The sequence below is a fragment of the Mobula hypostoma genome, chromosome 11 (assembly GCF_963921235.1).
Source record: "Mobula hypostoma chromosome 11, sMobHyp1.1, whole genome shotgun sequence".
NCBI classification, from domain to species: domain Eukaryota; kingdom Metazoa; phylum Chordata; class Chondrichthyes; order Myliobatiformes; family Myliobatidae; genus Mobula; species Mobula hypostoma.
The window spans coordinates 41,987,203-42,012,208 of NC_086107.1; the positions used below are offsets into that span (position 1 = coordinate 41,987,203).

The following is a 25,006-nucleotide window of genomic DNA, read 5'->3' on the forward strand; positions in this document are numbered from 1 at the left end:
CTCCCACGGGTGCTTCCTTCTGGTGCTCGCTTTGTGTTGCCATCCAGTGCTCACTCAGCGTTGCCCTCCAGTGTTTGCTTGGTCAAAGAACAAGCTGGACATTCAAAAGCTTGGGCTATAGCTTTTTATCTTTTTGACTATATGTTTATCTGAAATTGTAACCATAACATGCTACTTGTGCTATGTTTTATGCATTGTGTGCTGTGTGCTGTTGGTAATGTGTTTTGCACCTTGGCCCTGTAGGAATGCTATTTTCTTTGGCTATATTCATGTATGGTTGAATGATAACTTGAACTTGAACTCAAGAAAGCCCTGTTGCATTAAAATGTTCACTTGAACAATGTCGATAGTAATAGTGGGAGATGAACCCAACAAAATTAGAGGTCTTTCAGCCTTGAAGTCTTATTCAAATGGCAGGTAGAGTCAGTGGTGAGGAAGGCAAATACAACGTTAGTATTAATTTCAAGAGATCTTGAATACAAGAGCAGGAATGTGAAGCTGAGGCTTTATAAGACACTGGTGAGGCATCAGCTTGAGTATTGCGAACAGTTTTGTGCTCCCTATCTAAGAAAAGATGTGCTGGAATTGGAGAGCGTCCAGAAGAGATTCACAAGGATGATTCCAGGAATGAAAGGGTTATCATACGTTTGATGGCTCTGGGGCAGTACTCGCTGGAATTTAGAAGGATAAGGGGGGGATCTCATGTTGAAAGGACTAAACATAGTTGACGTGGAAAGACTGTTTCCCATGGTGGGGGACTCTAGGACAAGAGCATTCAGGGAGTCTAGTGGATGTAGTGTATATGTATATGGATTTCAGCAAGGCATTTGATAAGGTTCCCCATGCGAGGCTCATTCAGAAAGTAATGAGGCATAGGATCCAAGGAGACCTTGCTTTGTGGATCCAGAGTTGGCTTGCCCACAGAAGGCAAAGAGTAGTTGTAGATTGTTCATATTCTTCTTGGAGGACAGCGACAAGTGATGTTCCAAAAGGATCTGTTCTGGGACCCCTCCTCTTTGTGATTTTTATAATTGACCTGGATGAGGAAGTAGAAGGGTGGGTTAGGAAATTTGTTGATGACACAAAAGTTGGGGGCATTGTGGATAGTCTGAAGGATTGTCAAAGACTACAGCGTGACATCGATAGGATGCAGAACTGGGATGAAATGTGGCAGATGGAGCTCAACCCAGATGAGTGTGAAGTGGTTCACTTCGGTAGGTCAAACTCAAAGACAGAATAAAATATTCATGGTAAGACTCTTGGCAGTGTGGAGGATCAGCGAGATCTCGGGGTCCATGTCCATAGGACACACAAAGCTGCTACGCAGGTTGACAGTATAGTTAAGAAGGCATATGGTGTGTTGGCCTTCCACAACCATGGGACTGAGTTCAGGAGCCATGAGGTAATGTTAAAGCTACTTAAGACCTTGGTCAGACCCCACTTGGAGTACTGTGTTCAGTTCTGGTCACCTCTTTACAGGAAGTATGTGGATACTATATAGAGAGCGCAGAAGAGATTTACAACGATGTTGCCCGGATTGGGGAGAATAGGTTGAGAGGACTTGGTCTTTTCTTCTTGGAGCCATGGAGGATGAGAGGTGACTGGATAGAGGTGTATAAGATGATGAACGGCATTGATCGTGTGGATAGCCAGAGGCTTTTTCCCAGGGCTGAAATGGCTAACATGAGGGGGCATTGTTTTATGGTACTTGGAAATAAGTGCTGAAGGAATGTCAGGAGTAAGTTTTTCACACAGAGAGTGGTGGGTGCATGGAATTCCCCGTCAGCGACGGTGGTAGAAGTGGATACAATAGGGACTTTTAAGAGACTCTTAGATACATGGAGCTTAGGAAAACAGAGGGATATGTGGTAGGGAAATTCTAGGCAGTTTCTAGAGTAGGTTACATGGTCGGCACAACATTGCGGGCTGAAGGGCCTGTAATGTGCTGTAGATGTCTATGGTCTAAGAGGGCTCAGCTTCAAGACAGAGGAGCATCCATTTAAAACAGGGATACAGAGAAATTTCCTTGGCCAGAGGATGATGAATTTGTGGAATTTGTTACCACAAGCAGCTGTTTAGGCCGGGACATTGGGTGTATTTAAGGCAGAGTTCAATATGTTCCTGATTGGACACAACATCAAAGCTTACGGGGAGAAGGCCAGAGAATAGGGTTGAGGAGGGAAAAAGAGGATCAGTCATGACTGAACAGTGGAGCAGACTTGATAGGCCAGATTCTGCTCCTATGTCTTATGGTCTTGTGGTCTTAAATAAAAAATTACAAAGATTCCTTTCTATTCTCAACTTTATACTCAAAAATGGGAATGATTGAAGCCCATTTTGTGGGAGGAGCAGGACAATCTGACCATGATCATGGTCAGGAGGAGGGGCTATCAGGATTCATGATCAAAGTCAGACCATAGGCCAGTACCCAGAGGCAGAAGGTGATCTTGTGAGGTCGGGGAAGCCTTCTATCAAAATGAAACCCAGGATATAACGTGAACAACAAATCTAAAACTCCATACTCCCAGAAGGATTTGCCCAGAGACGAAACCAACACTGAATTCCAAAACTTCCCTCTAATTCCTATCTTAACTGCACCACATCCCTTTATCACTTCCCCTCTGCCATTTAGAGGCCTCACGTTAAAATTATAAATCAAGTTGTGAATATAGTTTCATAATTAAAGTAGGTTCCTGTTCCCTTCCTGCTGATGATGCTCTTGACTGCTCAATCAGAAGGATTAATATTAGGATATAAGCGCTGAGAAGATAAGTAAATCTCATTATTTTAATGCTTTCCACCCACCCATTCTATATCTGATTTTTCACCAAGTTTTGACAAGCTATGGATTAAAAACCAATAAAGCTGTGATAAAATTTAGAATCACTACTTGAGGCTCAGCTGGTTTATTACATACAGTTTTCAGCACCGCACTTTGGGAAGGATGAAGTACCAGAATGACAGAAAAAAAAAATGAAAGATACAATTACTTGAAGAGAGTGGAGAAGCTGGCATTGTTCCCTAAGAAAAAGAGTGAGTTAGAGAGAGATATTCTGGAGTTTCTGCCAAGCACAGACCATCTGAAATCTTTGTAAGGTGCAAGGAAGATAATCTTTGTAGATACAGTAGGAACAATCATAGAACATAAAACTGCACAGGCCATGACATTGGTTCAAGATCAATCTAACCTCCCTTCCTACATAACCCTCCATTTGCCTTTCATCAATGTTGCCTGTCTAAGAGACTCTTAAATGTCCATATTGTATCTGCTTCTACCACTACCTTGGCAGTGTGTTCCAGTAATTTGCACACTCAGTGTTTTAAAAAACAACGACCTCTGACATTTCCCTTAAACTTTCCTCCACTCACCTTAAAAGAATGTCCTCTGATATTAGCCATTGCAGTCCTGAGGGGAAAAGGTGCTGGCTGTCCACTCTTCTAATCCCTTATACACCTCTATCAAGCCTCCTTTCATCCTCCGTCATTCCAACGAGAAAAGCCCAAGATATAAGATTTTTATGAAATCATGGTTAAGGACACTGGTTTACCTTCTGCCATTTAATAATTACTCTAACAATACATTAACATGCATGCTAAGTGCCCTTTCCTTTGCTCATGTATGGTTATCTGTCAAAGCCTGAGTAGAGGCCCAGTGTGGGGTTACTCTGCCACCTATTGCAGACAAAGAGGATAAGGTGAGAATTAAGAGCTGAGCTAAACTATGCAAACCTAAAGGCTCTGTGAGCATTAAGAAACATAGCTTATCTACACAGGAGGCTGGTACACAGAACTCTCATCACACCCTGATTATAAGATTAATAGATAATGAAATGGACCAATGTCAAACAAAATATAGCTTAAAGATTCTAATAAGCTGTTCCCAGTTTACTTGTTCTCGGTTGGCAGCATGGGTGGGCAGAATTTTAAATAAATAAATGCATTTTGTAGTGAATACAGGTTACTACTAACAGTACAATGTCAATTTCAATTTTCAGATACTGCACCTTGAACCGAAAAAAATACATTTTTTAATTCACTCACGCCAGTATGTAGAAAGTTTGAACACCTGCCACATTATCATCTTGTAATGCGATTTACCTCCTGTATCTAATAAAGTGGCCACTGAGTGTATATTTGTGATCCTCTGCTGTTGTAGCCCATCCGCTTCAAGGTTTGATGTGTTATGCATTTAGAGATGCTCTCCTGCATGCCGCTATTGTAATGTATGATTATTTGAGTTACTGTCGCCTACTTGTCAGCCTGAACCAGTCTACCCATTCTCTTCTGACCTCTCCCTAACAAAAAGTTTTCACCCATAGATCTGCTGCTAACTGAAAGTTTTTGTTTTTTTCACCATTCTTTGAAAAGTCTAGAGACTGTTGTGCGTGAAAATTTCAGATCAGCAGTTTCTGAGGTATTCAAACCACCCTGTCTTGCACAGTGATATCATTCCACAGTGAAAGTCACTTAGATCACAATTCCTCCCCATTCTGATGTTTGGTCTGACTAGCAACTGAACCTTTTGACCACGTCTTCATGCTTTTGTGCACTGAGTTGCTGCCACACAAATAGCTGATTAAATATTTGCATTAATGAGCAAGTGTACAAGGTGTCACTAATAAAGAAGCCACTGTGTATAATTGCTTCATATGCAAGATCTACAGCTTCATATATCAAGAATACATTTGGATTTAATTCAAATCCTCATTCTTGATTTACTAAAATGCAGTCTCAAAATTAGTGAAAAGCTTTCAAGATTCTGTTCCCATTTATTGCCAAACATGAATAATATTCTGGCACCTTCCCACTTCCTTCTCGGTCCCGAAGAAGGGTCTCAGCCTGAAATGTCAACTGCTTATTCATTTCCATTTATGTTGCCTGACCTGCTGAATTCCTCCAGTATTTTGTGTGTGTTGTTATGAATAATATTCTGCCGTGGAGGATATGTAATACTGTAGGTGTTTATGTACATTACTTCCCAACTCAAATATCCATTGAAATGACCAATTGCGATATAAAACTAGTAGTTCACTAATTATAATTCAATGTAAAAATTATATAAATTAGGAGGAGGAATAGGGTACTTGGTTTCCCTAAGTCATTATGCTAATATTTTGGCATGCATACAAATAACTCTGTAATATCACCACAATTCTAGGCCAGCTGGTGGCGCAATGGCATCAGCGCCGGACTCCGGAGCGAAGGCTCCCAAGTACGAATCCAAGTCGGGCCACCCCCGAGCATGCTTTCCATCGGTGCCGGGTTGAGCGTCGAGCTAGCCGCTTGGCCTCGTGAAAAAAAAGGTTGAGTCAGGAACGTTCATATCGTGACCCGGTTAATCCAAAAGGAGACCAATCCTGACACCACATGCCAGACAAGAATGGCTGACTGTCTGGTGCAACATGCTAAGAAAAAAACCACAATTCTGCAAAGGCAAATTCTTCTACAGTGCGAGAGGTAAATGAATGTTCTTTTTTCTTTTTTTTTGTGGACCAGGATGTGGCTGTCAATACCAGTATTTATTATCTGTGCCTTATCATTCTTAAGAAGATGGTGGCAAACTGCCTTTTTGAACTTCACAATTCTGATTAAAGTACTCCTACAGCACTGTGAAGAAAAGGGTATTAAAATTATTTGGATAATGATCATTACATTACTCAAGTAATGATATGAATTAAGTAACAAGTGAATTTATCTTGAGAAGCAGTTGCATTCACCTTAAGTCGACATTGGTACAATAGGGAAAGAAAATGTTTCAGTAGCACGATGGACCTATAGTACCCATGTTTGTTTTTGATGCTTAGTTCCAGATTACAGTCATGTAATCGGGACCTTCAAAGGATGAAATGGAAATTAAGCACGCCAATGCAGAACAAGCAGAAAGGGAAAAATTAACTTTTAACTTTTCTGTTGTTCTCCTGATATCTACAGCACATTGTCTCAGGTTTTTAAAACCAGAATAGAAAAAAAAGTCCCCCACAAATCTTAAAGTTTGTTCCTGCATTTTTTCTGGTCCAATTTTTAAATAATTCAGACAAACTGGAAGCACAAAAAAAATTACAGAGTTCAATGAGAGAGCTGTTTATTTTCTTACAGCTCAGTTTATTAACTCATAACGAGAAAAACAGAGATCCATAGAGAAACAAAAAATGAATTGGAGAAAGAAAAAGACAGGCTAGATGGATGATGGTCTTTTCCAATTCTGTACTTTCCAGGGACAAATGAAAGATTGAAAGTAAAATAGAATTCAATACATTTTCTTTGACATTTTGTTGGAATGCATAGTTATTTCTCTATACTCCTAGACCTGAATTCAACAGGACATACCATTAGGACAGTTTTGTCGCTATAAATTGAAACTGACTAGCAGCTGGATGGGGACCATCTAAACTAGTTCACATGGTTGACCAACAATTGAGAGTCTCTTAAAAGTTAGACTTAAAACAGAGAAGCACCTAGTCAAGGTCAAAAATAGTTCTTAATCCTCTGCATGTTGGTGGCAACCATTCTCCCCTGCAATTGGATCAATTATGCCTGACACTTCCCCCACATTCAATATTCAGTTGGCATTGGAAAAGCGGTGACTGAGTATTCTTCACCAATACCTGCACTTGTTAGAGATGTAATTAACTCAATTGAAGGACCGACAAGGACAGCCCTCTTGGGAGAGGAAAGATGAGACCTTTATTAAAGATTAACATAAGAGGTTTCTTTTTCTTTAATTCTCGTTAGTAACTCGGTTAACAGTATTATGAACAACTGCTCTTCTGCTCCAATCTGCAAGCTACAGAAGTTATGGTTTTCATTTTGGGAGTATTGGTGTCATACTCCTTAGATTCATTCTCCAAGAAACATCATCTCACTCTGAGACCTGGTCCTTCATGGAGCAAATAAACATATCAAACACAATATGGAAAGAGACAGGCCAGTTCCAAAGGAATGCTGAGGGCATTTATTGGGAGTAAGCAACAGTTTAAACTGTCAAGACAAAACAAAAAGTTCCATGTGCAAACCTACTGTGTGATTGATTTCTGGAGAACCCATATGCCTGTGAGTACCTATTTTAGATAGGAATTCAGCAAAACAGGTGTCATGCCAAAAATAGCCATGAAGAACTCTACATGGAGTCCATTATAATACTTTTGCATATTTCTGTAAGCACCAACGAAGTCAATGTGTGCTACGGACATTCTGGCATCCGTCAGTCTCATGAAATCGTGGATTTGCGCCTTGGAAGGTTTCCAGGGTGCAGGCCTGGGCAAGGTTGTATGGAAGACTAGCAGTTGCCCATGCTGCAAGTCTCCCCTCTCCACGCCACCGATGTTGTCCAAGGGAAGGGCATTAGGACCCATACAGCTTGGCACCGGTGTCGTCGCACAGCATAGTGTGGTTAAGTGCCTTACCCAAGGACACACATGCTGCCTCAGCCAAGACTCGAACTAGCGACCTTCAAATCACTAGACAAATGCCTACGGACGTTATTACAGACATGACCACCACAGGGCACCCCAATACGATCCAACTGAATTCAAAGATCATACATTCCAATGGCCAAGGACCACTGGGTTATAAAGAATGTGTTCTTGATCTGAGAACATTGATATAGTTCTACAAGTTAAAGTATGGAAAATGTGTCCTCTTGCACATAATTTATATTATTTAGAATAGTCTCCCACTTTTTCCTGCATTCCTAGTCTGTCACAGGCTGAAGGATGGCACATAGACATTACATTCTTATTAGAATCAGAATCAGGTTTATTGTCACCAGCATGTGATGTGATACTTGTTTACTTAGCAGCAGCAGTTCAATGCAATACATAATCTAGCAGAGAAAAAAATTAATAATAATAATAATAAATATTCAGTTGACATTGGAAAAGCAGTGGTTGGGTATTCTTCACCAATAACCGCACTTGCCAATGTCCTTGGAACCAGAAACCAGGTTGTGGCACACAAATTGATGATCAGTCTTCTAGATGTTTTCTTTCAATGCTTTTTCACTTAGGAAATTTTTGTTTGAATCCATGTGATAAAATGTGCCGGGAAATTAACAAACCACCACACTGGAGCATGGTTCTACTCGTTCAAGAACTCAAAGTTTTAAATTTCAGTGGGAAAAAAACTGAGGACATAACTTAGCTAATACTAAGGGTAGTCTAAACTTGTAAGAGGGTCATTCACAGTCTGCAACAGCTTGGCATGAGCCAATTGGGTATGATGATAATTAATTTCAGTTTCAATATTCACCAAGTCTGATTTTTTTTTACCTATTAAAGGTGCACAGATGGAAAATCATGAGCAGACTGCACATCAAATAACAAATTATTCATAATGAAAGATATGTAAGGCCGTATATAAATAGATTTTTTTTCTTTTTAAAAATATATTAGAATTTAATATTAATGTTATAAAAATGGCTTTTGTACTTTGAGTGGAAAGTAAAATAGCATTACATAATGTTCAAAGTAAATTATTAAAACTTTATTAAGTGACTCTGTAACTTTTAATTTATGTTTTAACCCAGATTAAATGTATTGAAATATTAATCTTTTCAAAGAAATGATGAAATCTCCTTTAAATGTCAAATGTAGTTATCATCATCTGAAAAATTAACCTTTTATTTTATGCCTTGCTAAAGTCATGATGATCAGTAACTTTTTCTTTCAATGTCTACAACTATTTTGTTCATTAAAGATGCACAGACAGAAAACTATGAGCCGACTGGCAAAGCAGAATTTCAATTGTATTTTAAAGTTAATCACCACAGACATACTCATACCAACTATTAAGTATCAGATTCTTTTACTTCTCATTCTGCTCTCTCCATACTTCGATTTCTCCTGACACTCATCCGTATTGGCTGCTGGAGATGATCCCACCTACTGCCAAAATCCACTTACCTGGCAAATAACACCATGGTGTACAAGTGTGCAAGTAACCTGTTATTTCACTGTACCTGGTTGGATAATAATAGTTAGACCCTTCAAAGTTTCTTTCTCTTTTTCTCTTTGCTCACATTTTGGTGTGTGGTTAATTCACTCAAAATATAAAACCAGAATACAGTACCTGCTTGCATTAACTCAGAATACAATTGAAGCCAGCCCAGCTTCAAAAGGTAGTGCTTAAGCAGCTATATTGGGAGATCATGCACGCCTGGGCACTTTTGGCACAAATCTTTGTGTGCTACCATTGCTACACATAAAAGAATCAGAAAACATTGATAACTAGCTAAATTATACTTCCAAGTTTGTGTTTAGAAAGCAGTCCAAATCATGATTTTCTATGTTCTTAACCCTTAATGAAAAATTACAAAATTTGTTGTTACTTTTGTATTTGTGTTTGTTTACTTGATTATTTTTTTTCTCCTCACATAAATTCCATCACCCATTCAGCTGTAATACAGGGGGACACTATACTTTATTTTGGTTCTTCACTTTTCCTCCAGTTTATAAATCCAATTCTTTTAGTCACTTTGCTCATTATCAAAAATTCCAGTGACCCTGAATTTCCTCGCAGTGATACACTGTCTGTTCTCTCTGCTCTTTCTGTTGTTCAATATGCACTTCCTTTTCATAGATCTACCAGGAAATGCATCATCAGAACCAAATCCAATTTAATCAATTCATCTTTAATCTGTAATCTGGTGGGCCCTATTAGCATAAATACCACCCTGTAAGATTATGAGGACACTCAGTCCTCATTTATTGTCATTTAGAAATGCATGCATTAAAAAAATGATACAATGTTCCTCCGGTATGATATCACAGAAACAAAAGACATTCTTTGAATTGATTGCCAGTTCCTTCTGCTCTTTAAATATACTGTGTTTACAAAATCACAGCATTCTATCATTGCTGTAATAAAAAAGTGTTTAAAAATTTTGATAACTGGCTAATCAACCTTTCCAGGCTCAGTCAGCTGTCAAATCTGTTCAGATTCAGATGGCTTGTGAATGTCAAAGACAATCATAAGACATTCAAAAATTGTAACAGATTAATTAATTTATTAAAAAGAATTGTTAATTTTATTTTAAAAATTTAACAAATTGAAGCACCCAAAATAGAAAATAGAATATAGAACAGTGTAGATCCTTCAGCCCATAATGACGTGCCAAACCAATTACATTAGCAATCAAATGCTCACACAATGTCCATAACCTTCTATTTTCTTCACATTCCTATTTAAGTGTCTCTTAAAATCCCTGATGTATCTGCCTACCACCACCCCGCCAGCATATTCTAGGCACCTGCCACTCTGTGAGTAAAAAAAAACTTGCCCTTAAAGTAAATGTAATTAAATTAAAAAGCTACATATAGTAACAATGCCTCTACTGGCCAGAATGAAGATGATAAAGTACTTTCTCTTTCAGTCCATCTACGTGACTACATCGCTCCTAGTGACTGAGATTGACCTTCTGCACATATTTTATGTACAACTATCCTCCATTCACCACATTTGTTTTCTGGAGAACCTGCTGCTTTGAAGTGATTGCAGTTCCTTCTGCTCTTTAAATATACTGTGTTTACAAAGTTGATTGACTTTTTTTTTAAACTATACAGGTCAACAGACCCTTCCCATTAGATTAAAAAGTGTTATAAAAAAAGTATTCTGTTTAAAACAATGCAACGTATATGAAGCCTACTTTTTTTCCTTCCAATATTTGCACCATTCACAGAGTTGGAGTTGCTGAACTATGCCAAGTCTCACTAATGGGACAAAAGAGACTGCAAACGCTGAAACCTGGAGCAACAAACTAAATCAGGAGAACTCAGCTGGTCAGGCAGCATCTGCGGATTCCTGACCCAAAGTATTGACTGTCCATTTCCCTCCACAGATGCTGCCTGACTTCTTCCACTATTTTGCTTGTTATACCAAGTCTGCCTCATACAAATCTAGCAAGCAGATATAGTATTTAGGAATTTTGGAATTTTGGCATTAAACAGCATAGCTTATCAATCAGAAGCCTGGAAACAGTGAACATAATATTTGAGAATATTTTCATGTCTCATGACAAGAGTGCTGTATTTCCCAACACCTACATTCAGAACTTTCTAACAACAGCTGTTAAGGATTGACGTTTATCTTAGCTTCTGGTTTCTCTTTTCTACATGCTGAAATTATACAACCTTAAGGAAGAAATCCTGAAATGAAGGTACTTTAAAAAGTTATAGATCATGATCCTGCATTTCTTCATTTCCGTCCTCAAAATGATCTGGACCCAGCTCTCTTTTAACCTTTAATGCCCTTTATTTCTAATACCCTTTCCTGCTTACATTAACTTTAGTGAGGCCCAGTCCTTGATTTATTATTAATCCTCTTGAAATGTCAAGTATATTATCCATTCTACTGCAAAGAAAGGACACAATTTCAAGAAACTTACCATTTCTCCATTTTAATTTGCAACATTACCCTATCATAATAAATTAGATGTAGATGTGACTATCAACTTTTTAACCAGATTTATATTTTAAAAATTGGCTTGACAACCATGTGCTGGGTTTTCTTATTTTCAGTCACAGCCGCAACCTATGTTATAGCTTAAGAAATTTCACCTGAGATTCTCCGTAAAACACATGTTTTATTTTCCTCTTCACATAACCTTTCCTAGATCAGGAATAAACTCGGTGAGCACACTGCACCATACAGGTGTGCAACAAGCTCATAGAACTTACAGCACTGAAAGACTCCATTCATACCTAATGGTCTACATTGATTTTTACAGTTTATTCCACACATGCTTCCTCTTTATCTATTTCATCACACACTGTAAGTATATCGTTCCATACCACCATTAATACCAAAATGGGAAAAGTCACAAAGGTGCAGTCGGTAAACAAAAATCTAGATAAACTGTTCCCTTTCTAACACCATTACCTGCCATTTCCTCAGCACTTTTCCTGTTATTCCACCACAATTTTGGCAGGACCTTCATTTGACCAAGGTTCTGTATGGAAACTGGATGCCTTTACAGATCCAGCATAGAAAGTCTTTGAGGAAATACAGCCAGCATCTTTCAGTAAACAATGTTCCTATTTCATGGTGTTTCAGGGTGGCAATCAATATCTGCAACAAAAAAAATACTTCTGGCAGCATCTGCTGAGGTCATACTTTGCAAGTTGTTTATCAGAAGATCTAATGTGCAATATTATTACCAAAGGAAAAAAATAACTCACTTTTCTATTCTGTATTTCTATAGCTTGCAGTAATTTTTTCCACAGAACATAGTTTTATTTAAATGCAGTGCAAAAATAAGCTAAAACCTTATATCTATAATGTACCTTACCAATTACTTGGGTTTCTTTCAGTTTCTTCATATTGAATGAAGAGCAGACAAAGATAGAAAATAGCTTTACAAGTAGACCATAATGATAAACTACGTACATAATGTGATATTTTTGCTGCACTAGTTATGGGAAGTAAGTTCACAGGATACCAGTGCATCTGACTGCTCTTCAAAGAAGCATTACAAGGTCTATCAACCTGAAGAGCCAAATGTAGCCTTGATCACACAGTTAAAGCCTGCAGTATGTAGGTGAGGGTCCATACACCAGTGTCTATAACTTATTTAGTGTTGCTATTCATAATGTCAATTGTTTATTTACTTATTGAGATACAGCACAGAACAGGCCCTTCCGGCCCTTTGAGCCCTGTCGCCCAGCAACTCCTAATTTAACCTTCAGAAATAGGGATTTCTTTTGACACTTCTGTTGCCAGGAAAGCCATGAAAAAGTTGTCCTCCTCTCCAATCACCTTCTACTAAATGACAAAAATGGAACAATCTGTAATGGAAAGCAAAGAGAATCCAAGAACTTAGGAGTCAGGATCTAGTTTCATCCATGTATCGCCCTTATATTATCTGCAGATACTGGCAGAGCTGCTGGGTCTGAAAAGTGCACTGTGTTCAAGCACACAGGAGCAATGTCTAAACTGAATAATTAATTAATTCCAACTGTTCACAACCAAAGCATTCAGATCTGAACAAGTATTCCATTCTGACAGGCACAGAAGGAAAAGAATTCATGACTGAATGAAGACACAAAACTCATAGCGTACCCTTTCCTGCTATTTGTTTAAGATGCTCTTTATAAAATTTCCTCTATCTGCAGCAATGTGTAACGGAGCTGAAACGCTTCCAAACAACAAATCTTTTCTTTTCCAAACATAAGTACAGAAAATAAGGAAACTACAGAGTCTGCGGAAGTGGCAACATTGCCCAGAAAATCCAAATGGAAGACAAACAACTCTTCTCAGTCCAACCCACACATATGCAAATTTGATGTAAATGAGCTGCTGGAAAAATCCCAGCTTCCTTTTCAAGACTCAATTTAGTCCTGCAGTTACTAGATGTTCCTACTTAGTAGGACTCAGTCTAAAGCTAATCTTTACTTTACTTTAATTGGATTCCATTAGGTGCCATTATTTTACAGACACAAATATGGGGACTTTCCAGTGATCTGATCTCATTCCATTGCCATAAATTCTCCAAGAGTCTGGCGAATATTGGTAAATATATGCTGCTGAACATAAAACATGCTTAGCCAATGGGGGAAGGGCAAACGTCCACACCTTTCACTGCTCCTGTAGTTGCAAGACAAATCCTCCCAAGCTACATCTCAGTAACGTGTACAACAGTGACGTGTATAACGTCTTCACCATTTACACCTCGGACTTCAACTACTGCACAGAGTCTTGTCATCTTCAGAAGTTTTCGGATGACTCTGCCATAGTTGGATGCATCAGCAAGGGAGATGAGGCTGAGTACAGGGCTACTGTAGGAAACTTTGTCACATGGTGTGAGCAGAATTATCTGCAGCTTAATGTGAAAAAGACTAAGGAGCTGGTGGTAGACCTGAGGAGAGCTAAGGTACCGGTGACCCCTGTTTCCATCCAGGGGGTCAGTGTGGACATGGTGGAGGATTACAAATACCTGGGGATATGAATTGACAATAAACTGGACTGGTCAAAGAACACTGAGGCTGTCTACAAGAAGGGTCAGAGCCGTCTCTATTTCCTGAGGTGACTGAGGTCCTTTAACATCTGCCAGACGATGCTGAGGATGTTCTACGAGTCTGTGGTGGCCAGTGCTATCATGTTTGCTGTTGTGTGCTGGGGCAGCAGGCTGAGGGTAGCAGACCCCAACAGAATCAACAAACTCATCTGTAAGGCCAGTGATGTTGTGGGGATGGAACTGGACTCTCTCACGGTGGTGTCTGAAAAGAGGATGCTGTCTAAGTTGCATGTCATCTTGGTCAATGTCTCCCATCCACTACATAATGTACTGGTTGGGCACAGGAGTACATTCAGCCAGAGACTCATTCCACCGAGATGCAGCACTGAGCATCATAGGAAGTCATTCCTGCCTGTGGCCATCAAACTTTACAACTCCTCCCTTGGAGAGTCAGACATCCTGAGCCAATAGGCTGGTCCTAGACTTATTTCATAATTTACTGGCATAATTTACATATTACTATTTAACTATTTATGGTTCTATTACTATTTATTACTTATGGAGCAACTGTAATGAAAACCCAATTTCCCCCGGGATTCATAAAGTATGACTGTGACTATGACTATGACTATGCTGGAGAATTTCTGCAGAGTTCTGTAGATAGAGAGCTTCAAGGTTGAACCCAAAAATAGCAAGGGAATGTCAATTTCTTTCCAAATCGGGGTGGCATCTAACGTAGAGGCTGCAAGCAATGGTATCTTTTGCTTAATGAGATGCTCCACTGATTTGTACCATTAATCCTGTTCCACCGTACAATATGATCAGAGCTGACCAGCTTTTTCCTTAACACATTCATACCCTTTCCCTATACATCAGGACTCCCCTAGTACTTTAAAAATCTATCAAACTTTGCTCCAAATATATTCGAAGACTGTTCCAACATAGTTCTCAATGGCAGAGAATTCAAAAGATTTGTGATTCCCTAAAAGAAGAAATTCTTCCTCACCTCCATATCCACTGTAAGACCATAAGACACAGGAGCAGAATTAGGCCATTTGACCCATCAAGTCTGCACCGCCAGTCAATCATGGCTGATTTATTCTCCCTCACAACCTTATTCTTCTGCCTCCTCCCTATAACCTTCGACGTCCTTACTAATCAAAAAATTATCAACCTTCACTTTAAATATATCCAATGACCTGGCCGCCACAGTTGTCTGTAGCAATGAATTCCACAGTTTCAGTACCCTCTAGCTAAAGAAGTTCCTCCTCATCTCTGTCCTCAAGGAATGTCCTTGAATTCTAAGGATGTGCCCTTTAGTCCTAAACTCCCCTGTCTCCTTTGCATCCAATCCATCTACCCGTTTCAGAATTTGGTAGGTTTCAATGAATACCCCATCAATCTTCTAAACTCCAGTGAGTACAGGCCCAAAGCAAGCAAATGCTGTTCATACATTAATCCTTCCATTTCTTGAGGTAATTTTCATAAATCTTCTCTGGAATCTCTCCAATGCCAGGACATTCCTTCTTAGATAAGGGACCCAAAATTCCTCACAGTACTCCAAATGTGGCCTGACCAATGCCTTACAAAGCCTCAGCATCACATCCTTGCTTTTATATTCTAGTGCTCGTATCTGTCTTCCTTACCACCGATTCAACCTACAAGTTAACATTTAGGGAATCCTGCATTAGGACTCACGCGTCCTTTTGCAACTCGATTTACGAATTTGCTCCCTGTTTAGAAAGTAGTCCATACCTTTATTCCTTCTACCAAAGTACATGGCTGTACACCTGCCATTTGTCCATTCTAATTTGTCTATGTCCTTCTGCAGACTCCCTGCTTCCTCAGCACTGATTTCTCCTCTTCCTATCTTTGTATCATCCACAAACCTGGCCACAATTCTGTCATCCAGATCATTAACATATACATGTAACATGAAAAGTAGCAGTCAAACACTGGCCTCTGCAGAACGCTGCTAGTCACCAGCCACCAACCGGAAGAGGCCCCCTTTATTCCCACTCTTTGCTTTCCGCTTAATAATAGTGACTACACCCACTTTTCCTCCTGGCACTCTCGAATTTCTGGCAGGGTGCTGGTGTTTTCTACAGTGAAGACTGACGCAAAACATTTATTCAGTTTGTCCGCTATTTCATTGTTCTTCATTATTAGCGCTCCAGTGTCATTTTACAGTGGTCCAATGCCATTTCTTGCCTCACTTTTACTCTTTTACTCTGACAAAAATACTTCGATATCTTCTTTTTATTATTAGCTAACTTACCTTTATATTTCATCTTTTCTCTCCTTATTGCTTTTTAGTGTCTTATGTTAGTTTTTAAAAGCTTCTCACTAATTTTTTGCAGTATTGTATGCCGTCCCTTTTGCTTTTATGCTGTCTTTGATCTCCATTGTCTGCCATAGTTGCCTCATCCTTTCTTCTTTGGGATGAACCCATCCTACAGTTTTCAAATTACTCCCAGAAACTTCTGACTTTGCTACTGTACTGTCATTCCAGTCAACTTCGGCCAGTCCTCTGTCACGCCTCTATGTTTCCCTTTACTCAACTGTAATACTGATGCATCTAATTTTTGCTTCTCTCTCTCAAACTGCAGGGTGAATTCTATCATATCATGATTACTGCCTCCTTTCCCTTAAACTCCTAATAAAATCTGTTTCATTTCACAACACCCAATCCAGAATAGCCTTTCCCTAGTGGACTTGACCAAAAGCTGCCCTAAACAGCCATCTCATATGCATTCCACAAATTCCTTCTCTTGGGATCCAGTACCAATCTGATTTTCCTCATCTACCTGCATATGGAAATCCCCATGACCACCATAACATTGCCTATTTTGCATTCCTTTTCTATCTTCTGTTGTAATTTGTAGCCCACATCCTGGTGACTGTATAGAGGCCTGTATAGAACTCACATCAGGATCTTTTTACTCTTGTTGTTTCTTAACTCTACCCACAAGGATTCTACATCTTCCAATCCTATGTCACTTCATTCTAAGGCACCAAAATGCTGGAGGAACTCAACAGGTTAGGCAGCATCGATGGAGAGGAATGAAGAGTCAACGTTTTGGGCTAGGACTGGAGAGGAAGGGGGAAGAAGCCAGTTTAAGAAAGAGGGAAGAAGGGGAAGGAGTACAAGCTGGCAGGTGATAGTTGAAGACAGTGAGGCGAAGGTAGGTGGGGGGGGGGATGAAGTAAGCAGCTGGGAGGTGATAGGTGGAAGAGGTAAAGGGCTCAAGGAGAAGGGATCTGATAGGAGGGGTGAGAGGACCATGGGAGAGAGGGAAGGAGGAGAGGCACCAGAGGGAGATGAGAGGCAAATGCGGAGAAGAAAAGAGGATTGGGGGGCAGAATGGTGAATGATAAAAAGAGAGAAAGGGGAAAGGGAAAAATTACCAAAAGTTAGAGAAATCAATGTTCATGGCATCAGGTTGGAGGATACCCTGACGGAATGTGAGGTGTTGCTCCTCCAACCTGAGAATGTACTCATTGTGGCAGTAGAGGATGCTAAAGACCGACATGCTGGAATGTGAATGGAAAGTAGAATTAATATAGTTGGCCACCAGGAAATCTCTCTTGCCTGACAAAGCGGTTCCCCAATCTATGTTGGGTCTGATTGACGTAGAGGAAGTAGCACTAGGAGAAGTGGATATAGTAGATGACCCCAACAGACTTGCTTGTGAAGTGTTGCCTCACCTGGAAGGACTACTTGTGCCCCGAATGTTGTTGAGGTAAAAAGAGAAAGCGCAGGTGTAGTATTTGTCCCAACAACCATCAGGCTCCTGAACCTGAATCATGAATAACTTCACTCTCCTCAGCTCTGAACTGATTCCACAACCTTCAGACTCACTCACAAGGGCTCTAAAATCAAGTTCTCAATATTATTTTATTTATAATTTGCACAGTTTGTCTTCTTTTGCACAATGTCAGTTGTTACTTATGTATAGTTCTTCATAAATTCAATTGCATTTCTTTATTTTCCTGTAAATGTCTTCAAAAACATGAATCTCAAGGTAGTATATGGTGATATATACTCAATTTAATAATACATTGACCTTGAGTTTGATGCTGGGATGCTAAGTTCCCAGCTGTGATCTACTTTCAACCACGACATAGTGATACCCAGAATGTCATACCTGCCAATCTCTAACTGCACTACAAGATCTTCTGCCTTATGTGTAAACGGCATGCATTCAAAGATAACAACTTCAGTCTGTGTTCACCACCCTTCCTTTCAATTTTGTCTCCGTGTTGCATCCAGTTAAGTTCTTATCCTTCTCTAAATGTTTTGGCTCATTCTTTATTCTGAAGTCTTCAGTAGCTACTCTTTCATTCTCCTTCCCTTTTACTTTGTCAATACTTTTCCAAGCTGTTGAACCCACCATCTCCCCCTACTATTTAGTATGAAGCCTATCCACAGCCCCAATTTGCTACCAAATTAGGAGATCTATCCTCTTTATATCCACCTTGTTAGTCCCACCTCTCAATATTTTTCATGAGATCATTTCTCAACTGCTTAAGTGTGTGTAGGCTCAATTTTTCTTCCCTCATCAACACTTCTACCAAGCAATAAATTTGTGAAACTTCTCTGTGTTGCCCCCAATGCAAGCAAATCCTTCTTTAAATATGGAGATTGCAGCTCAGCTTAGTGTGCCAGATGCAACCTCACTTGTGTCCTGTCAAGTTACATCAAAACTTTTCTACGTCTCTGCTCCATACACTTCTTCTTGGCTACAGGTGACAATAGGGATAGGAAATGGTGCCACAACAAGAAAAGTAAAAGGGCAAAGTTGCACAGGCAATACAGAGCTATGCAGGTCTCTGTGTGAGCTGTTGTCACCCAATGTACAGCTGTCTCTTTATCATAGACAAGTTCAAAATGATGCCCCCCTGACAAGAAAGCATGGACATTAAAGTGCTTCTATAATCAGAACCAAGATGTATCAAGCATTCAGCAATAAACCAAAGGGACAAAACTGATTGAGTAAACTATGTTATGCTCTTGAATTTTTAGAATAACTAACAATTCCACTCAGAATCTATTTTGAGTTTTATGGCCATGGACTTTCCCAATTTCATTTTACAGCAAGTGGTCTGCGATGTCTGTCAACTATTCTGTAGCACATGATGCCAATGAAGACTCTGGTTGACAAACAGCTGAGGAAAGGAGAACCTCTCTTTGACTTAAATAAGCCAATTTGACATATCTTACAATACAACGTACTCTCTAAAGGAAATAAAGGCCCATTCATTTTGGTTTTTTCTCAAGCTGATTCTCAAGAAATGAATATTTCTTGGAAACCAACTGAGTATTCAAGCCGAGATCAAGGGTTCCCAACCAATAACCAAGGGATCTGTGGCCTGGATAGAGCGGTCATACAGAGGATGATTCCAATAGTGGGAAAAGTCTAAAGATTCATCCACTACCTTCACTGGCAGCTCATTCCACACACACACTACCCTCTGAGTGAGGAAGCTCCTGCTCAGGTTCCCTGTAAATGTTTCACCTTTCACCCTAGACCTCTGAATCTAGTTCTAATCTAACCCAGCCTCATGGGAAAAAGCATGCATGTATTTATAGACACAGAAGTGAAGGACATCCCTTTAGAACTGAGATGGGGATTTTTCTTAGCCAGAGGGTGAATCAATGGAATTCATTGCCACAGATCAGCTGTGGAGGTCAAGAGGTCAAGTCATTGGGTATTTTAAAGTGGAGGCTGATAGGTTCTTGACTAGTGAGGGTATCAAAGGTTGTGGGGAGAAGCTGAGAGAATGGGGCTAGGAGGGAATATAAATCAATCATGATCGAATGGTAGATTAAACTCGATGGGCCAAATGGCTTAATTCTGCTCCTATGTCTTATGGTCTTCAAAAAGTGTAATACTTGAGTGTTAGTGGGAAAGTGCCAATTATTATAGTAAAACTTACAAATAAATGCCCTGTGTATGATTGTCAACATTCACCTACAACAGCTCAGCAGAATCATCATGGCTATGCGCTTACACCAGCATTAGGTTTGCTTTCTTATGATTCATGTTAATATACTGGCAAAGACTAATTAAGTCTTTTAGTACAGAATGTTAGAGTACCACAGCATAGAAACAGGGCCTTGGTCCATCAAGTCTATGCCAACCTGTTTTTCTGCCCAGTCCAATCTACTCACACCCAGACCATAGACCTCACCATAGTTCTGCATTCCCTTCTCATCCATGTACCTATCTAAATTTCTCTTACGTGTTGCAATTGAATTCGTATCCACCACTTCCGCTGTTAGCTCATTCCACATTTGCACCAGCCCCTGAGTGAAGAAGTTCCCCCTCAGGTTCCCCTTAATTATTTCACTTTTTACTCTAAACCTATGATCTCCAGTTCTAGTCTCACTTATTTACCCTGTATACCTCTGTAAGATTTCCCCTCATTCTCCCACGCTCCAGGGTATGAAGTTCTAAACCTATTTAATCTTTCCCTATAACCCAGGTCCTCTAGTATCAGCAACAGCTTTGTCAGTTTTCTCCGCATTCTTTCAAACTTATTGACATCTTTCTTGTCGGTAAGTGACCAGAACAGCACACGATACTCTAAATTTGGCTTCACTAACATCTCATACAACTTAAACATAACTTCAAAGTTTGGTTATGGTATAAGACAGTAGATATCAGATTGTACTCACACCCCTCCCTCCACCCATATTGTTTGTACCCAACTTTAATGAAAAATGAAAGATCGGGCAAGCTGAGCTAATATTATCTTACTCTATAACATCAGATGTTTCAATTGCCTAGATGAAGTAACAATCACTGTTGCCCATTAGACAGAAATGAAGTGAAATTTCTCTCCCTCTGAATGTTGTGACTCTCTGGAACTCTATATTGCATGGTGATGGCAGCAGGGTCTTTAGATATCTTTAAAGCAGACACAGATAAATTATTGAGAGGGTGAAAGGTATCAGTAATAAATAGGAACACAGAGTTTTTGTTACAATAAGATCAGCCACAATCTTATCACGGGGCAGAAGAGAGTCAAAGAGACAAGTAATCTCCCGCTGCTTCTAATTTGTGCTCCTTGACTGAATAAACAGTTTAAGGAAAACTAATGTAACTCCAGCTCAGAAAGGTGGAAGCATCTCCAATCCAGTTCACTGCATAAACATGCAGTCATCTGCTCCAATGCAACCCAGTAAAACTGCACTAATCCAGACCAGCAGAGACATTCCAGTCCTGTCTCTTACTCTAGGCTAGGTAAAGGTGCTCCATTCATGTTCAATACTGAATCAAGCCCCGATTTCTACTTAAATGCTATATAATCCAGGCCATTAGAAACTCATTCTAATCTATACAGTTTATCCTCAATACTTGATTCATATTGATCATTATTACAGTACAATTACTTGCACAACTGCAATTACTGTGGTAAAAACAAGGCATTTTGTAAAGGACACCCATCCCCTTCAACATACATCTCCCTGTTTGTATGTTTCTCTCTACAGAACAAGTGCAAACACTGCTCTGTTGGTGAGACTAGAAACTAAATGATCATAAAAATATCTGGAAAAACTCTTACCAATATTTACTTTCTTTCATCTCAGCGTAGGTTTCTAGAGTGTGCACAGTGTTGAGAGCAGTAAACTTCCCAGCTGAGTTTCTCCTGGCTGCTAAGGCACAGTCAGAAGTTTAAAATGTGACACCTTCAGCACGGACTGGTTCTGAACGAAGCTGAAAGCATAACTGTGACAGGAACATTGCCAAGAGTATGTGGGGAGGGGTGGGTGGGATGGCGGCAGAGCCAAGGCAAAGTTGGGAGGAGTTTGTTTACCTGAAATGCACTAAAAGAATTCAGAGTCTAAACTTATTTCGCATTTATCATCAGCAACAACAAAATATCAGTGGGAGCGAACATAAGCAATATTTACTAGCAGTACTGTACATTAAAAATAAAATTTGAACATGAGCGATAGAACATCAGTCTCGCTTATTTGTTAATGAAGAATGTCTTGTAAGGATTCATACTGAACAAACTTCCACTGAGAGACTGGTTTGTAATTGCAAAACCAATTACGAAAAACAACTTGATTGATTTAGGTGCACAAAACCATTTCTCAACAGCAAGTCAGCAACTACTGGATTCATCACATCAAAACTGCTCTTTCATTAAATCCTCCATCAACCTCAAGAAACTATAAAAAACAATGAAAGGGAAAAAAGAAACTCAATAATGGACAATTTTGAAATTAATGAGAAAACATTCAGAGAACTGGTAATATCAGTGGAGTGAATGAACAAATTAACATTTCATCCCTTCATCAAAGCAAGAGTAGGTACTCCAGCTTCAATCAATTCCTTGAAGGCAGCTGTTCTTTTACCTTAAGGGTTTAATTTAGCCATTTTGCCTCCATGTTCTTTCTATTTTTATAGAAAGAGTGTTCTTAAGGCAATGGTACAAGAATTTATTTTCACCTTCAGATTAAGAAAAGGGGAATGTGGAATCTCTACATTGGCAGTAACATTACAAACTAACATGTTACAGGGCCTCAATCAAGGGGAGACTGATAGTTCAATCAGATGACAGGTTTATGTCCTTCTTGATTTCCATGTGTCTTTCAGACTTACTAAATAACAACCAGAAAAAAGAGTGGCTGTGATCTCTAAGCTCAGATGTTTAACGTGCTGTCCTTTGAAAAAAACAGGAATTAACTTCCCAAAACAGCCAAGGGAAAGTGCTCCACAACCAATAAAATACTTTTGAAGTGCTATCACTGTTTTAATGTATTGTGAAGCATGTTTTTTCAATAACTGCAGCATGTCTTACGAGTCTTTTACAATACGGCTTATGTAAGAGCTGTAAGAGACAGATCGATTCTTTCACAACAAGGGGCAGAGTTTTTGTTGTTCTCTGCTACATTTTTCCTGTTTCATGTTGTCAGATCACAAAAAAATTAGTTTGTTTAAATTTGATTCTGAATGTTCAAATTGCCTGGCTGGTAACTAAGAGTTACTGCAGCCATTCAATATCATCTCACTCCTCAATAGAAAGCTTCCAAAGCCCTCTGCCACTTAGACCAAGCTGCTGGTTAGAACACTCAGCTCATTATGAGAGGTAGTGCAGGAAGAATCTGATCTTCAGTGATAAATCTATTCCTCCTGGTGGATCATCAACATGTTTCTGGAGTGTCGCAGACCTGTTGGGGTTACTAATTAAGATACCCAATAATGGTGGCTCAGTTCCTGTCTATTCAAAGTGATGCAAGTGTCACATCACAGTTACTTTGCCTCCTCTAGAGTTCACTTACCTCAGATGGAATCACCATTTCCCGATCCTTCAGGAAATTAACAAAGAAACTAACAAGGAACATCATTTGCAACTATACCTAACAAGGTGCAGGATAGACAAGATGCAATTAAATTGAGCATATTGCCGCCGTGCCCCCTTTTACCTGGAGTTGTAAACAATTCAAATACTATCTGGGAGGAATGAGGTAACATGCCTTAATGACTACTGTGAGGTAGCTCTGACATCTACCATCCTGAAGTGTTTCTAGAGGCTAGTCATGGCACGTATTAACTCTAGCCTCCCAGACAACTTTCACCCACTGCAATTTGCTTAGCACTAAAACAGGTCCATGGGAAATGCCATTTCCCTGGCTCTACGCTTATCTATGGAGAATCTTAGCAGTAAAGACACCTCTACTAAATTATTCTTTATTGACTACTGCTCCACCTCCAGAATTGTCTACAATTCCAGGCAAACTCATATCTTGTTATTTCATGCTCTCGTTATTTATTGCTATTTATTTATATTTGGATTTGCACAGTTTGTTGTTCATTGATCCTGTGTATGGTTACCGTTCTATAGATTTGCCAAGTGTGCCCACAAGAAAATGAATCTCAGGGTTGTATGTGGTGGCATGTCGGATAATAAATTTTACTTTGAACTTTGAACTGTATCCAAACATCAAGACTTGGGAATCTACACTTCTGTTTGTAACTGTATCCTTGACTTCCTGGCCAACAGAGAACAATCAATTAGAATAGGCATCAATACCTCTGCTATAATGCTTCTCAGCACTGGTCCCCCACAAGGCTACATCCTCAGCTCCCTACGTTCCTCCGTATTACATTCAGGACTATGTGGCCAGATTCTGCCGTAACTCCATCTACAATATTGCAAATAACACTGGAATGGACCATATCTCAAATAATGATGAGTTGGAGTCCAGGAGGAAGACATGGTATTCATGGCCTTTCCATCAATGTCAGCAAAACAAACAAGCTCATCGTTGACTTCAGGAACGTGCTCCTGTTGCTGAGGTATGGAGGGTTGAGAGCTTCAAGTTCCTAGGAATGAACATCACCAACAGCCTGTCCTTGTCTAACCACATAGATGCCATGGCCAAGAAAGTGCATCAGTGCTTCTATTCCTTCAGGTTACAGAAGCAATTTGGCATGTTCCCTTTGACCCACAACAATTTTAGTAAAGGACTATAGAAATCAACGAACCTGCATGCATCACGGTTTGCTATGGCAGCTCTGGACATGACCGCAAGAAACTGAGAGTAGTAGATACAGCTCAGCACAACACAGAAACCTAGCCTTCCCTCCATGGACTCTATCCACACTTCTATCGCGGTAAAGCAGCCAACGTAATCAACATCCGCCACCCACCTCAGACATCCTCTCTTCCCTATCCTCCCATCAGGCAGAAAATACAAAAGCCTTTAAAGCACCATGCTCAAGGACAGCTTCTATTCTGCTCTTATAAGACTACGGTATTGTCCCTTAATGTGATATCACAATATACCTCATATGGCCTTGAACCTTGTTGTCTGGTTGCACTGCATTTTCTCTGTAACTATAACACTTCTTTCTGCATTCTATCAATGTTTTGTCCCTATTACTACCTTAAAGCACTGACGTGTGAAATAATCTGTATTGATTGACTGTAAACCAAAGTTTTTCACTGTACCTCAGTACATGTAAGAATAACAAATCAATTTAACATTTTCACATTAGATCCAATACCAATGCTGGAAATTCTTTGTGTCACAGCATT

The 25,006-nt window shown here is 39.6% G+C and overlaps 1 protein-coding gene across 2 annotated transcripts in view; it reads right to left on the reverse strand.

Moving 5' to 3' along the window:
- tub (TUB bipartite transcription factor) overlaps positions 1 to 25,006 on the reverse strand; it is a 361,133-nt gene that overhangs the window by 211,908 nt on the left and 124,219 nt on the right. Inside the window, exon 1 of one of the 2 annotated variants that reach the window (XM_063061894.1) lies at positions 21,521 to 21,620. The exons of the other annotated variant lie outside the window; for it this stretch is intronic. Within the exon in view, the coding sequence (XP_062917964.1) occupies positions 21,521 to 21,540 (20 nt within the window). The 5' untranslated portion in view covers positions 21,541 to 21,620. Of the gene's footprint in view, positions 1 to 21,520; positions 21,621 to 25,006 lie in introns of those variants that run through there. 2 annotated transcript variants of the gene reach the window in all.